Raw genomic sequence first — 13,888 nt, forward strand, 5'->3', positions numbered from 1 at the left:
AACCCGCTAAAAACCGGTTCTATTTACCGCTAGTTTTATACATAGGAGCACAGCCGTATCTTTTTACGATAACGCGAATGTTGAGTTAATGCAGGTTCTGCGTTTATATGAACGTATCGTTCACATTCCGAATAAAAAGTTACAGCAAAATAGCATCAGAATAGCGTTAGAATAGATGCGTAATTTTTGTTTAATTTAGAGTTTCAAGTATAGTATGAAGATATACAACATATAGGTCTAGCCTACTTTTTAAGCTCGTTAGGACGATACCATAACCAACAAATTAACAAACAATTTGTCGGGCCTGTCAGTTATATTAGAATTATCGGACTCCGGTTCTTAATTGACATTTCTTTTTCCAAATGTAAAAATAAGATAGTATCGAATATTTACTATCGTTTCATGGGAACAATCCTTGTTTAAGTACTTCCGCCATTTTCCCTGTTTTCTCAGCGAATGTCTGTGTGCGTATGATGTCTCACAGTTTATCTTTGGTTAGTAGGACTTATGTTTCATAGGTAGGTGTCTGCTGCCATCATCTGTTCCGTGGAGAACTTTGTTATGTCGTAGTCGTATGCAGTATCCAGTCTCACATATAAAAGGCTCGTGTAATTTCAGAACAAATGGCTAACTCGTTAGATGTCGTCGATTGGGAAGGTAGATTTTATAGAACTATTACACGCAAACAAAATTTTTAGCTTGTCGATTATTCGAAAACTTTCTCTAACAAGTATTATTTTTATCATCTTGCTTTAACGTGTTGATGACACTTCGGCGATGACACGGTTCACTGTGTTAAGTTTTCTAGGAAAATAATTGTAAAACTCTGCTTTTTTATCAAAACATAAAGCTGAGTTATTTCTATTAGTATTTTGATGATGTTTTATTTTCGTACTATCAAACCTCCATAATAATATGTAATTAAATCTTCCTAACCTCCTTAAAGTAGATTATCAATTACTTATTTTTTACGTATTTATCATAATTCATCGTTCCATAATTAACTTAATTGGTTATTGGTCAAATTGTACGGCTTTTATATAATTGTTTTATTAAGACAACGTTAGAGTTATTCTTAATTACACAATATTTCTAGATCTAAGAAGGCAAGCGAGACATTTGGAAAATGATATCGATGCAAAACTGGTAGCATTTAGCAAGCTCGGCATTAACGGGGGATCCAAACTTGTAAACAGTGATGAAGTGCCACTTTTGGACGAGGAGCATGTTTTTGAAAACATGGCTTCTGAAATAGAAGCACTATTAACTAAAGTAAGTTGTGACTACGAGCACTATTCTTTGGTAGATTATAAAAGCTGTTCTGTTATAGTTGTCCTCTATAAACGAGAGAATGAGCGAATTACACCCCAATGGTGCTGCAATGTTGCATACCATGCAGCGTCATAAAGATATATTGAAAGACTACAAACTGGAATTTAGTAAGATTAGAAATAATTTTGCAGCAAGAAGAGACAGGGAAGATTTACTTGGAAGTGTTCGTAAAGAAATAGAGTACGTACAATAACTGTCTTGTTATCCCTGAACTTTCGATTACTTGGTAACAGTTATAACTTACTTTTTATGCAGCAATTACAAAAGTGCAAGTGGACTAAATCGCAGAGAGATGTTCATGAAGGAAAATCAACATATTCATAAGTAAACGAACTTGCTCTGCAGAGCATTTATTCTAACTTACGTTTTTCTCTTACTAAAACCTGGCTTGCCTGACAAAAATGATCGAAAAACCTTACTGTTTTCAGTTCCGATCGGCTAATCAACGATCAAATAAGTATAGCAATGGAAACACGCGAACATTTGATGACTCAGAGGCAGGCATTCAAACGTATACAAACCAGGTTCAATGATATATCGAACCGTTTCCCGGCAGTGAACAGTCTAGTGCAAAGGATAAATTTGCGCAAGAGACGAGACTCCCTTATTCTTGGACTTATCGTTGGTTTCTGCACATTTCTAATGCTGTTGTATGCTTTTCACTAAATTTCATTCCATACCAAAATACTTCCACTTCAACGGAATTAATGGCAAGACCCATTTCACACGAAGATACCTACATCGCGATATGCGTATGCGATACAGCATTCAACACGAGAAAAGGTATTGCGGTACGGTATCGCTGTCAGAATGCTTCCATTGAACTAAATGTACGGTCGGTATACATCGTACGCGCATCGCAATACAAGCAACCTCGTGTGAAACGGGTCTAAGGATAACCAGATATGCGTCTCGCTAGGCCCTTTACCCTTTGGCGTCTGTCTCGCCAACATGTTCCTGCCGGTTGGTCCTTCGCTTCTCTAATTCTACCTTCCTGGCTCGAACATATTGGCGAGACGCGGAAACGAATAAGGGACCGGGCGGACGTCGAACCTGGCAACCATCGGTCGCCGATGTATTGCATGATAAGTGCGATCATCGTTTTGTCCGTATACGTTTTGATATTTTTTATCAATTTCCTTCGTATTTGCAATTTCGTCAGCATATGGTTTCTTTGTTCTTGCCTAAACAATGTACAGGTAATTGTGGAAGATAAACGGAAATATTTTTATTACTAGTACCAACAAAACTCGCAGTATACCAATCATGCATTACATGAATAGGGAACATTGAAATCGCAAAGAATTGTCCACGATGTTGAGCAAATGATCGAGTGAATGTGTTGAAAAGTGAGATATAAAATATGCAAATGTAATATTGTACAGTTTTTTTTATACCTAATTATAAGCCGTGGATGACTCTATGTGTAGAGCAGGTCTCGACAACTGAATGCTCACAAACTGCCACGCTTCGAACCGCTACCCCTTGGCAGATTGGAAGCAATATTCAGTTACCCGGGCTTGGTATAGACCTTGAATCCGCGATCGACATGTTAATTTAATAAATGTTAAAATCAACGGTGAAAGTTTTACCCATTTTGAAAATCATATTTGTATTGTTTTTTTCTGACTTCCTATACACGCGATAAAGAATATATGTATAAATGTATATATAAGTCGATTTTTAAGAAGCAGTTAAAAACTATAAAGTGATTTAGACTTGTCATCGGTACAACAGTCTGTACATCGTCTTTATTTGCCACTGTGTTTATGGATAGAAAGTAATACCTGTAAGTAATATACCTATGAGTCAATCTTCTTTTAATTGTTACATTTAAAGGAAAGGAGTAATACAATTTTTCGTGACAACGAATGAAATAAAATATGGAAACATTACGATCAAATTAAGTTGGATAAATAGTTCTTTCCATTTTTTTTCTTTTTTACTAAGAAGTATTGGTTTTACATACACGAAGATATTTATACATGTATATATACACACGCACGCGCGCGCGCGGATATATATATAGATATATATATGTATCTATGTATAGCATATATGTTTACAAGTCTCTCATTTGAGTTCACAAAACATAGCGCGTTAAGAAAGTAATCGTTCCGGCAAGTACGATGCCAGTTTCCACGTATACTAGATACCACATTTATAAATTACATCTCGTCTTGCGATAGGAACTGAAGCAGAAATTGTAAAAGTATCGAATACAAGGTACATATGCTCACCTAAAACTGCTTTTATATATATTTTTTAATATATATTATTTACACTTTGAGACCTTCCGTGCCATCATCACAAATCTCACTTTCAGCATTTCAAATTTTGTTTGTTACTTTTTGTTTGCGTTTCCTTTTCTTGTTCAAGATTCTACGGTTTTGTACACTGTTTAAAGGGGAGGCTACAGTTCGCAAGGCAAGCATCTAATCAATCATCGATGTTTCGATTATTTGTTCTTCGTAAGGTTTAAAACGCATTCTACAAAATCCTTTTATCATACATTTCTCTTAGACAACCGACTTAATTTTGATGAAAAACCATTCCTATCAGAGAGTATCGTATAAATTTTAATACTGATTTTCGTAAACCCTGTATTTTTTTACTTATTTAAAACTGTATCCTCCTCCCAAATTAAAACTATACAAATTAAACTACGAGGATACATTGAATGCACAATAATGCGCCGTGTGATTCTTCGTCGTATCAAATTTCGTGAAAAGAACTTAAGAAAAAAAATAACATAATTAGGATATTCCTATTTATAACATACGTTAGTATGTTTTGCATTGTCCTTTTTCTGTTGTGGTGGGTAGCGTACTTCGAAGTCTATGGTCCATGTGTACATAAAAGCAATACATAGTGTAACCGTAGAAACATACAAGCTTTCTTTTAGCGTATGTGTCGCGACACAATAATTTTCTGTGGCGAGGAGAGTTGCTGAGACAGGAATATTATATTCACAGATTACTCCGAAGTCAAGGAAACGCTTCCGAGTCCGCGCACCTTTCTAGAACAGGATTTGGAATTCTATTTATGAAACTGATAATCTACCAAATGTAGAACCGTCAATTAGTTTCTACCTTCTATATCCGAATCGTCTCCTGTTTTCGCTTATCGCTATTATTATTAATATTATTATTACTATTATTATAGTTTCCTTGTCGTAGACAATAGATTGCGAGATCCATCTCAAATGTAGCACTCTACCGAAACTCGTTCAGGCGTACCGACAAACAACAGACATCTACTCAATATACATGCGAGCTCGCATGACTACTTTTACGATTCTGAATATAAATATATTGTGTCGTGTATGTGTATAGACGTGTACGCTCGCGCGTGTGTCGTATGTACCGTTGAAATCTAATTATTTTTTTTTTCCTTTAATGCTCACTAGTTTAATAAAAAGGAGAATACTAGGAGACAAGGATACAATCTGTTTTTATCGAAACAAACTCATCGAATTCAAAGCGACATGCACGAAAATTTCGAAAATAAATAAGTCGATCTACATTGGCACTTGGTTCGCAAACAATGAACGTTTAGCTTCAATGTAACGCTTTTGACTTTGTCGATAAGACTTGTTTGTGATTACCTTGTCTCCCACACCCCGTAAATAGTAATAGTTTTGCAATGGGAGAGTAATAGTACGAATGGGGATAGCAGTAGTGTAATAAGATTAATGGTAGCAGTAGCAATTAGAATAATTAACTATCCGATCGATTCAACGATTAAACAAAAGTCGAACATTGTTGCGTATACATCTACAATCTCCGGCGAGAATTGATCATTTGCTATATTACTACTTTTATCATATCCCCTCCCTCCCCCTCCCCACACACTCCCTTACGACTCTACAGTTAAATTTTCTTTTCTACATCAGTCAGAAGTACAACTGTATGCTCTGTTACGACTAAAAATTCTCACAATCGACTCACACTTGATGTTGCTTTCGGTATCAGGATATGGTCATCATTAACGACTTTAATTTCTAACTAAAATTGCTCGCCCACCTCTTCTATACTAACAAAAATCTCGCTTTTTCCATACCGTTAATGAAAACTAATTTTACTTTATAGCAGACGCGAAATAAAGCTACGTCATATTGTGAAATCTGTTCATCGAACTCGAAGGAATGAAAACCTAACAGATTCTAAGATTTTATTTAGTTGGTGAACGAACGACGAACGTGCTCCTTTACAAATATCGTGAACGTTCAGAGGACGTGGTACCTATACTGTTTAACCTCTGTATAATTTCTGTATCGACTGGAGCGAGGAAAAGATTTGTGAATAATAGAAAATTTGTGTTCGTGTTTTCTTGGTCAACTGAACACGGATTCGATCTAGATCTAAAATTAAGAAGGATAGGAAAGAGAAAGAGAAAAAAAGAGAACACCTAACTACTCAATGACGTTTGCTTGACGCCGAGATGCGACGAAAGCGATTAACGACACTTCGATAACTTATAAAATATCAACTTCAGAGCTCTAGCGAAGAGACAAGCTCGGATCTCAATGAGTTCGTAGGATCGCGAATTGGAAATATTTATGCCACACTTGCCGTATCGAACGGCACAATACGACACTATAGATTCACTGTTTCGAATATTACTTCACACCTCGTCAAAGATCTTCGCCATGCGTTTGCAAGTGCACCCTCTCCTTCACAAATTCTGTCGCAAGGCTTAGGAAGAGGGATTTGTCCATTATAAAGTCGCTTCCATTGGTCCTGCTTTTATCAAGTAAAAAGATTTTCTTATTTTCAATTTCTATCATATAATTGTGCGTAATATATATATATATAATTGTGTAACCTCTGCAACATTCAATCTAGGCTGTAACAATTACTTACCTATTATTCAAAATGTAAGTTCCTCGGTGTTGTCCGAATCAGATGCTAACTCTTGGCGTAATATCTCCATACATGACTTTGGAATTAGAGTACCAACTATCTTTAAACCCTCGTCTGCGCCAACAAAGAATTTTTATAGACTTATTCTAGATATCATTAGGCTTGTAAAGGTAAAACATCTTACCAGTTCGTAAGCGCACAACTTGCATTTTCGTGTTGTGACCAGAACGTGTCGCCAAAATGCTTTCCACGCGACTCCAAACGCTCAATACCGAACCCGACAAAACATTGTAGGATCGTCTTCGAAGCCCCACCTCACAGTCCATACCAAGCGTTGCATTTTTACAATTGCCGCGCCAGTAAGCATGAGAACATGTGTCAACCGATGCATCATACTGTTGTGACCAATGAGGCTCTGCTTCGTCCGAAGATACTTTTTTGTATTTCTTCTCTAATTCGCCTAGAGTTTCTTGTCGAAGTTGCAGTCCCGTATTGGGTCTTTTACACAAAGTTATATATTATTTGAAAGTTTCTACGTGATCGACCAATAATTTCTAGAATATACGGTAACAATACCTGTAAACCATGTATAGGTAGTCTTTCTTGCTCTCGGACTTCTTTTTGCCTGTATCCACGGCGACTGCGAGAATGGCCGTCTGCTTTCCATTACGAATTTGATGACTTAAATAAAATCCTTCCTTAGACCCTGTCAATTCTGAACATTTGTCCATAGCCTCGGCCCAGCTCATACCACGTTCCACGTGAACCACGTGGAGCTCAGTTGGTGCTTTTCCTGTCGCGTGTTTCCTTACAAAACGGAACAGTTTGACTCGTTTTACGTTCTCGCCTGCGGTACCCAAGTCAAGGATACCCATGTCGAATCGTCCAGTTTTCTTCGCTTGAGTCACGATCGCGTTTAAAGTATCGGTGAAATACTTGAACAAACGATTCTGCAAATCGACTGGCATACCCAATATACGATTCAAGAACTTCGACATATTGTTGTAATCCTTGTCCAATGTGAGCACACCGGGCGAGCTTTCACTGTTGCAGATCAAACCGACGCCCACCAACGCGTCCGCTACGTCTTTGAAGAAGTCGCCATGATAATCTTGAGGCGGTGGTACAAGCGGTGGTTCATACCTATTTAAATGGTTCAGAAAAAGTTGCATTTAGTACAGTAAAATTATTGTTATTATTACCGTTACTATATAGTAATTTGTAGTCGCGTCATTCACAATTGAGGTAATTAAAGGTAATAGAAAAATACAAACTTCATAATAGTTCTCATTGTCGCTTCAAGAGCTGCACGACCATATTTGTTGTCGATATTAAATTGTGAGAGATCTCTCGTTTCCGTAGCACGCCGATCTCCGTGTGTGAGAGCGCCAAGGCTTTCAAGTCGCTTCGCAACAATCGATGCGAATCTTCTTTCTCCTGCCAAGTCCGAGATGAGGAATATGTATTCGGGTGCGTTGACCTGATTCGAACGATGCGTACGTCCAAACTGCTGTATGGCTCTGTCGGCGCTCCATGGTAATTCGAGCGTAATATGTACTCGTCGCATTTGGTTCCTTGCTCGCCTATCACTCTGCAATGATATACCGCTACTGGCCGCTTCCGAAATAATGGCAACTGTTTTCTCACCGTCCATAAACCTGTTTCACAGAAACAAGTTAAACCACTTTGCTTTCTTTTTAACCTCGTCCCTTGCAATACTAGACTACTACGCACCTTTGCTTTTCAGTTAAATTCAGTGTTTCCAAAGGGACATCGACCTCGGATCTAGATTCATACTGAATAGTACCGTCTTCCGTTTGAACAACGCGCCCTTTCCTACCAGTCATTTCAGCCACATTCTCAGGGCCGCCAAATTCATCGATCAGTTGATCTAACGTATTAGGTGGTAGTCGTTCTCCAAGATCCTCAATCTGCGACAATAATTCTTTCTTCATGCTGTAAGCACGTTCCACAGCGTCTCTAGATGGTGCCCGATTGCGAACCGCAGCATTTCCTCCAACACCTGCTCCATATCCTACATATTAATCATAATATTATCTTGATTTAGGTAATCATTTCATAAAGTGTAGTACCTGGTCGTTTTTTGACTGGTTTCTTCTGCTTCTTGCCGCCTTTCTTTTTTCGTCTGTCACCAGAATCTACGAAACGTGTGTAAATGATACATAAATGATCAACAAAAAGACTAATCTTTTGATGCTGTACAAAATGCCTATTTTAACAAAACTTACCAGAATCAGATTCGGTATAATTGAAGGTAGAATCGGAGCTAATATTACTCTCCTCTTCGGTTCTATGGTCATCTTCGCTCTCACTTCCGCTTTGCTTGTACTCCGAGCCAGAACTATGACCACCGTTCCTTTCATCATCGGTAAAATCGTCATCGGACGGGAACGTGCGAACTCTCTTCGAAGCTCGTTGGGCCGCTTGTCTGACCGGTTTCCTCTTACTACCGCCGGCCGAACCACCTGCATCCATGTCATCGAGATCATCTAGCCTCTGCATCTTAGAAGGCTCGATGCCCAAAACTCGGTGTATGTGATTACGGTCCGATGCAGGAAAATGTTTCTCAACTAATGTCTGGAGAACTCCCCTGAAAGATTATAGTACGGGAATTATAGATTCATTTTATTCGCTTTTTATGGCCCAGTTCTTTAGCCTTTTCCGTCAAAGTCACTCACTTTGCAGTAGACACAAAATCACTAAGTTCACCATCGTCTCGCTCTAATTGTTCCAAGGTGCGAGCTTCGCCTGTAGATTGCAAACCAATTACCACGCATTTACCACACTTAACAGCTTCTCGAGCGACCGCGACAGCGTGCTTCACTTTTGCGGCAATACATAAATATTTGAAGAAACGCTGATGCGATGACCAAAATTGACCCCACATAGTCTTTTTCATACGATTCTCAGCATCCAATAATTCTGCCGATTCTTGAAACCTTTGCATTGCTTCAACCCACTAATACAAAATTTTCGTATTAATGCTCAATCGCTGTACAACTATACAAGAGCGGTCTAGTTGTTCAATACCCACCAAATAAACGGAACGGTCGTATACTTCAGTGAATTCTTTGGATAGCGGTACTTCTTCTATTTTAAAAGCTACACCATGAAAGCTCAGTTGCCGTGCAATATACATGCCTCGCAATTTCATATCCATCGCTACAATTTCCATTGTACCAACTCCGCGTTTCTCAACAGCAGTAATGAAATCATTGAACTCGGGAAAAGGTGTTCCCTCTCCCCATATACCGAGACGAACCATATAGGCCATGTTTCGAGGCTCAGAAGCACCTGTGGCGCTGGCGTACACCACTCGAGCTTTGGGAAGTTTGTTCTGCAACTCCAAAACCGTTAAACCTGTAACATATGTTCTGTGAATATCGATATACATGACTTCACCGATGTTTGCTTTTCAAGAATGCAAACATTTCGAAGAAATTGTAAAATTATAATGGAAATTATAATAGAAATAATACGTACCGGTCTTGGTAGGTTTTGAACTACCCGTTGGACACAAATTCTTTGCACGATGACATTCGTCAAATATAATTAGACCGTCGAAATCCTCCCCGCACCATTGCAGAAGTTGTTTCAACCGACTTTTATATTTACCGCCGCTCTGTGATGATTCCCCGATTAAGGCAGAATACGTGCTAAATATCACTCCTTTCTTTACGTTACCATTCACGGCTGACGAAATTTTTGCGTATTTAAATTTGTTTAAAGCATGAACCTGCAAATAGCAAATTGTGTTTCATGTTGCCCATTGCAATGCGAGCGGAACGTTGTTTTTTTAAATAGTTTCCAAGTACCTCGATCTTTGATGCGCCTATGTCGTTTAAATCGCGTTCAGCGTCGTACTTCAGATCATTCGAGACGGAAACCCAAATGGCGCGTTTACGACCTTTTAAATAATTTTCGAAAATTATGCCCGCTATAGTTCGTCCTTTACCGACTCCTGCACCATCTCCGATCAAGAATCCGGCACGCGTTCCGTCTGGTAAGAGGTGTTCATGCTGTTGAGACGCATACGTTATAGACTCGAGCTGTAAAGCCGACAAGGCACCAGTTCTTATTGAGTCTTCCGGAATTGAGACCTTATACCAAACATCTGTTGGTTCGACACTGGACAACGATGCAGTTTCTACTACGGGATCTGGATGCTTTCGCCCAAGCTTGACTATTTAATACGTAACAAAAATTTGGTAAATAATAGCATTTAGTTGACCACGAAACGACAATGAAATGAACTTATCGTACGTTTAGTAGGCATGTAATCGGCATAGGTTTCAGCAACGCCCATATCTTCGTCGTCAACCTCTTCTTCTTCTGGTAAAGTTGGTTGTATATTCATTTTAGTAGGATCTGCTGAATTCATCCATAATTGAGACATAGCCTTGCCTGCAATAATTCATATGAATTCATATAATAGTATGGTATTGTAGAAACAGTTCGAGTTAGAGGTTTCTATTATAATAAGGATAAAATTTCATGCCTAAATACTAATCAACGTACCTGATAGTCCAGCCGGCCAGTTTGGATGTAAACCGTTTTGGTTTAATAGTTGAACTAGGGGATTTACACCCATGTTCATTCCAGGCATACCCATAAAACCACTCATTAAGCTCATATCCATGCCTGGGGAATAATGGTATACATAAAACCTCTGGATTGTTCTTTTAGTAACACTATTGTGATTGTCGATTATTCAATTAATGTGATAATATACAATGGAATAAGGATGTATTGTCATTACAAGTATACATTTTTCTAATAAGTTACAGCCAAATCCATAAAATTTTTTAATACGTTTTTAATACGTTAACGTATGTGCTTAGCTAATTCATACATACATTAAATATGTAACTGATCTTCACAGCACACACAAAAAAGGAATCACACTTTGACCATGTTATTAGACTCGAATGAATGATATCGCTTACTCGGTGGGAAAAAGGCTGCAGGATTAAAACCCGCAAGGGTTGCTAATCCAGGTGGAAAACCATATGGACCAGCTGCGGCTAATTGTCCCAATTGACTTAATTGACTGGCACTGACAAAATCTGGAGGAGCACCCTGTGATCCACCTACACGAACCATTTCATAACCTGGTGACGCTGTTTTGGTCACCAATCCCCCAGGAATTTTGTTACCAAATTTTTGATTCAGCACTGTAAACAAAATACATTTACAGGACAATGGAAATAGTATTCTATTTATAAAAAAAACTTGAATAACTTACTGTTTATACCCCCTTGTCCTTTAATCATTATGTTGGATGGAGCATCTGCAGGTTTTTCATCCTTGATGTTTGCAATCCCAGTGGCAGTGGCAAGATCCTTTCCACCACCTAACAAAATTATTGTTTTATTTGTTATGTATTCATTCGAAAGGAAGTAAAAAACATAGAAAAAAACATTAACTTACCAGGTACACCCATGTTGTCAGGATCTTCATCCTCGTCACTGCTGCTATCTTCATTCATTGCATCTTTGTCTCTTTTACTTGACTACAATAATAAAACATTAATTGAATACATTTCAGAAGATCGCAGATTAGGGAATAAGAAAAGATATATGCAGCATTGTTGCCAAGATTATAATAAATTACACATGAAGTGTTTTAAAAATTTCATTCTTCAAGCTTATATAATTAATTTGAAATATACAGTAAAGCTTTCAGAAATGCAATGCAACAGTGTCTCTACATTTGAAACAATACAAATGAAAGATAAATTTTTTATTAGAACCGAGCTAGAAATAAAATAAACAATTTATGATTGAAAAGGCATACAATTTATTCAGCTCTGGGTAGAAAAGAAGGTGGGGGACAACAGGGTAAAGAGAGGGAGAATAGATTGTGAGTCATTTAAAATTACAATGAGAAACGTATACGCGGTGCGCGTAGAGCGTCTATAGGTTAGTCGAATCAAGAGATGTATGCTTGCCGAGAGAAATTCATTTGATTCGGGAAGAGGAAGCGAGTCCGTGAATCTTTGATAATAATAAACAAAAATCGAACTCACCATGACAAGAGAGATATTTGTTCGATCGTTCGTATTCTAAAAACTTCACGATGAATAGACACTTGTGCCAAACAAGGAAGGTGTTGATACTATCTTCGTCGCGAGCAAAGATGCTGACTATGTGACAGAGTACACGGGAGATGGTCACTTTTTTTTCCTCCCTTCAGAAAATTATTCGTGGCTTGTGTCTCGTCGGGCGGACATCACACGAGGACGACCTCAGGGCTGGTGGGTTGTGCGAGCTAGAAAATCACAGCGTAAGAACTGAGTGTGCGCTTGGGCCAAACCATTTATGCGGTCTGGACCGAGCATGCACTTGAAACGCGTTTGCCGAACACGGCTGCCGCCATCTTGGCTTTCGCCCGGCCCACGGTGCACCGCGATGCAAATACAAAAACACACGCGCTGCGCCTATGGCCGCTGCCGTTTACAGAACAAGATCGAGCAGCGTTGCCAAATTGCGACCGCGACTAAGGGAATACAATATTCTCAGGAAGCGCGTTAACCAAAAAATTGCCGCGCTTTCTAACGCATAATTCATTCAATCGATCATAATCAATTTTTATCGTTTCAAAAATTCTTCGAATCGAGTGTTCGTTTGCGTAGACAATTCTTACAACTATGTAAATCGACTGTTTCTTACGATTAAAAAAACGCACTAAATTATACAGTACTCTAATATTATTTACCATTATACTATAGTACATCTACTATTGCTATACAGTAACTACTACCACTACATCACTACCACACTATTACTCTACTACTACACTACTACTACTGTCACTACTACTACTATTATTACTCCTATTACTATTACTACTACTGTCACTACTACTACAATTATTACTCCTATTACTATTACTACTACTGCTACTCTGCTACTATTATTTCTATGACTTATCAAATATCTATATTCTAAAAGCTTAAAGTAAGTAATAGTCACGACTCGTCGGCGAGGAGAATGTGAAATCAATAGAAATCAGTCGAAAACGGCAACGATAGGCGTAAATATATAATGTGGATAAGAAGAAAAGAGATTTATGACGTTTCTCGAGTCGATAGTATGTACCTAAATTTTTTAAGAGATTGCATCCAATGTCTAGGCGGATGTTATAAGCGCGATATCAAACATTTCGTAATGTTAAGTACTGTTCCGTAAGCTCGATAAGATTGCAAACGATTAATCGTTTCGACGTATAATTTGCTGTAGCCAGGTTTTTGAATATCGATGGGAGGATATCGTTGAATTGTATTGTATTCGGTTTTATTACCGTTTAAAAAAGTCACTATTCGATTTATGTAGTTGTTCCTTGTTTAGCTGGTCGTCATGGATCGTGCGTCACTGAAAGATACGGAACCGCAGCGAAACAACGAAACGGAGAACGCAAAGTCGCGTACACGTGCCCACTTGAAATCCGTAAATGGTATGACTTTAAGTAAAATCGGTTATTCAAGCACGTGCTCTGCCGAATCACAGCGAACGGTAAACAAAGCATGCATATCGCGTATCATGTGTCCGCACACGCATGGTCACGCTCAAACGAATGAAGCCGGTGGCGGTCGATCTGGCAACGCCGCATGCGCGCCGCGCTGATCGTTAGTTGATTTAAAGTATCCGCGGTAAAAAGAAAAGAATACG

At 38.5% G+C, this 13,888-nt stretch overlaps 2 protein-coding genes across 3 annotated transcripts; one reads left to right on the top strand and one right to left on the bottom strand.

The window, feature by feature from the left end:
* Nucleotides 1-518: 518 nt before the first annotated feature.
* Nucleotides 519-2,939, top strand: Gos28 (golgi SNAP receptor complex member Gos28). Its single transcript, XM_033473590.2, has 5 exons — nucleotides 519-657; nucleotides 1,097-1,272; nucleotides 1,331-1,512; nucleotides 1,588-1,656; nucleotides 1,761-2,939. Exons 1-5 carry the CDS (start codon nucleotides 624-626, stop codon nucleotides 1,996-1,998), a joined length of 699 nt encoding a protein of 232 aa, XP_033329481.1. The 5' UTR covers nucleotides 519-623; the 3' UTR covers nucleotides 1,999-2,939.
* A 296-nt stretch (nucleotides 2,940-3,235) lies between these two features.
* sno (Protein strawberry notch) lies at nucleotides 3,236-12,681 on the bottom strand. Of its 2 annotated transcripts, none has more exons than XM_033473554.2 (18): nucleotides 12,247-12,681; nucleotides 11,649-11,730; nucleotides 11,464-11,571; nucleotides 11,165-11,392; nucleotides 10,737-10,859; nucleotides 10,482-10,622; nucleotides 10,034-10,401; nucleotides 9,702-9,954; nucleotides 9,253-9,578; nucleotides 8,897-9,177; nucleotides 8,447-8,808; nucleotides 8,291-8,356; nucleotides 7,932-8,220; nucleotides 7,472-7,855; nucleotides 6,774-7,340; nucleotides 6,382-6,695; nucleotides 6,198-6,311; nucleotides 3,236-6,074 (listed from the first exon to the last, which is right to left on the bottom strand). In XM_033473554.2, exons 1-17 carry the CDS (start codon nucleotides 12,247-12,249, stop codon nucleotides 6,205-6,207), a joined length of 4,002 nt encoding a protein of 1,333 aa, XP_033329445.1. In that variant the 5' UTR covers nucleotides 12,250-12,681; the 3' UTR covers nucleotides 3,236-6,074; nucleotides 6,198-6,204. The 2 variants fall into 2 exon arrangements, with proteins under 2 accessions (XP_033329445.1, XP_033329444.1); XM_033473553.2 differs by having other exon boundaries at nucleotides 7,932-8,232.
* Between the last annotated feature and the right edge of the window lie 1,207 nt (nucleotides 12,682-13,888).

Source organism: Megalopta genalis, chromosome 3 (assembly GCF_051020955.1).
Source record: "Megalopta genalis isolate 19385.01 chromosome 3, iyMegGena1_principal, whole genome shotgun sequence".
Taxonomy (NCBI): Eukaryota; Metazoa; Arthropoda; class Insecta; order Hymenoptera; family Halictidae; genus Megalopta; species Megalopta genalis.

Coding starts and splice junctions, on each gene's coding strand:
- Gos28 (XM_033473590.2), top strand. CDS start 624: ATGGCTAACTCGTTAGATGTCGTCGATTGGGAAG. Junction 658..1,096: donor AGATGTCGTCGATTGGGAAG/GTAGATTTTATA, acceptor CAATATTTCTAG/ATCTAAGAAGGCAAGCGAGA. Junction 1,513..1,587: donor AGTGTTCGTAAAGAAATAGA/GTACGTACAATA, acceptor CTTTTTATGCAG/CAATTACAAAAGTGCAAGTG.
- sno (XM_033473553.2), bottom strand. Junction 8,809..8,896: donor GATTTTGTGTCTACTGCAAA/GTGAGTGACTTT, acceptor ATAATCTTTCAG/GGGAGTTCTCCAGACATTAG. Junction 7,341..7,471: donor ACAATGAGAACTATTATGAA/GTTTGTATTTTT, acceptor CCATTTAAATAG/GTATGAACCACCGCTTGTAC.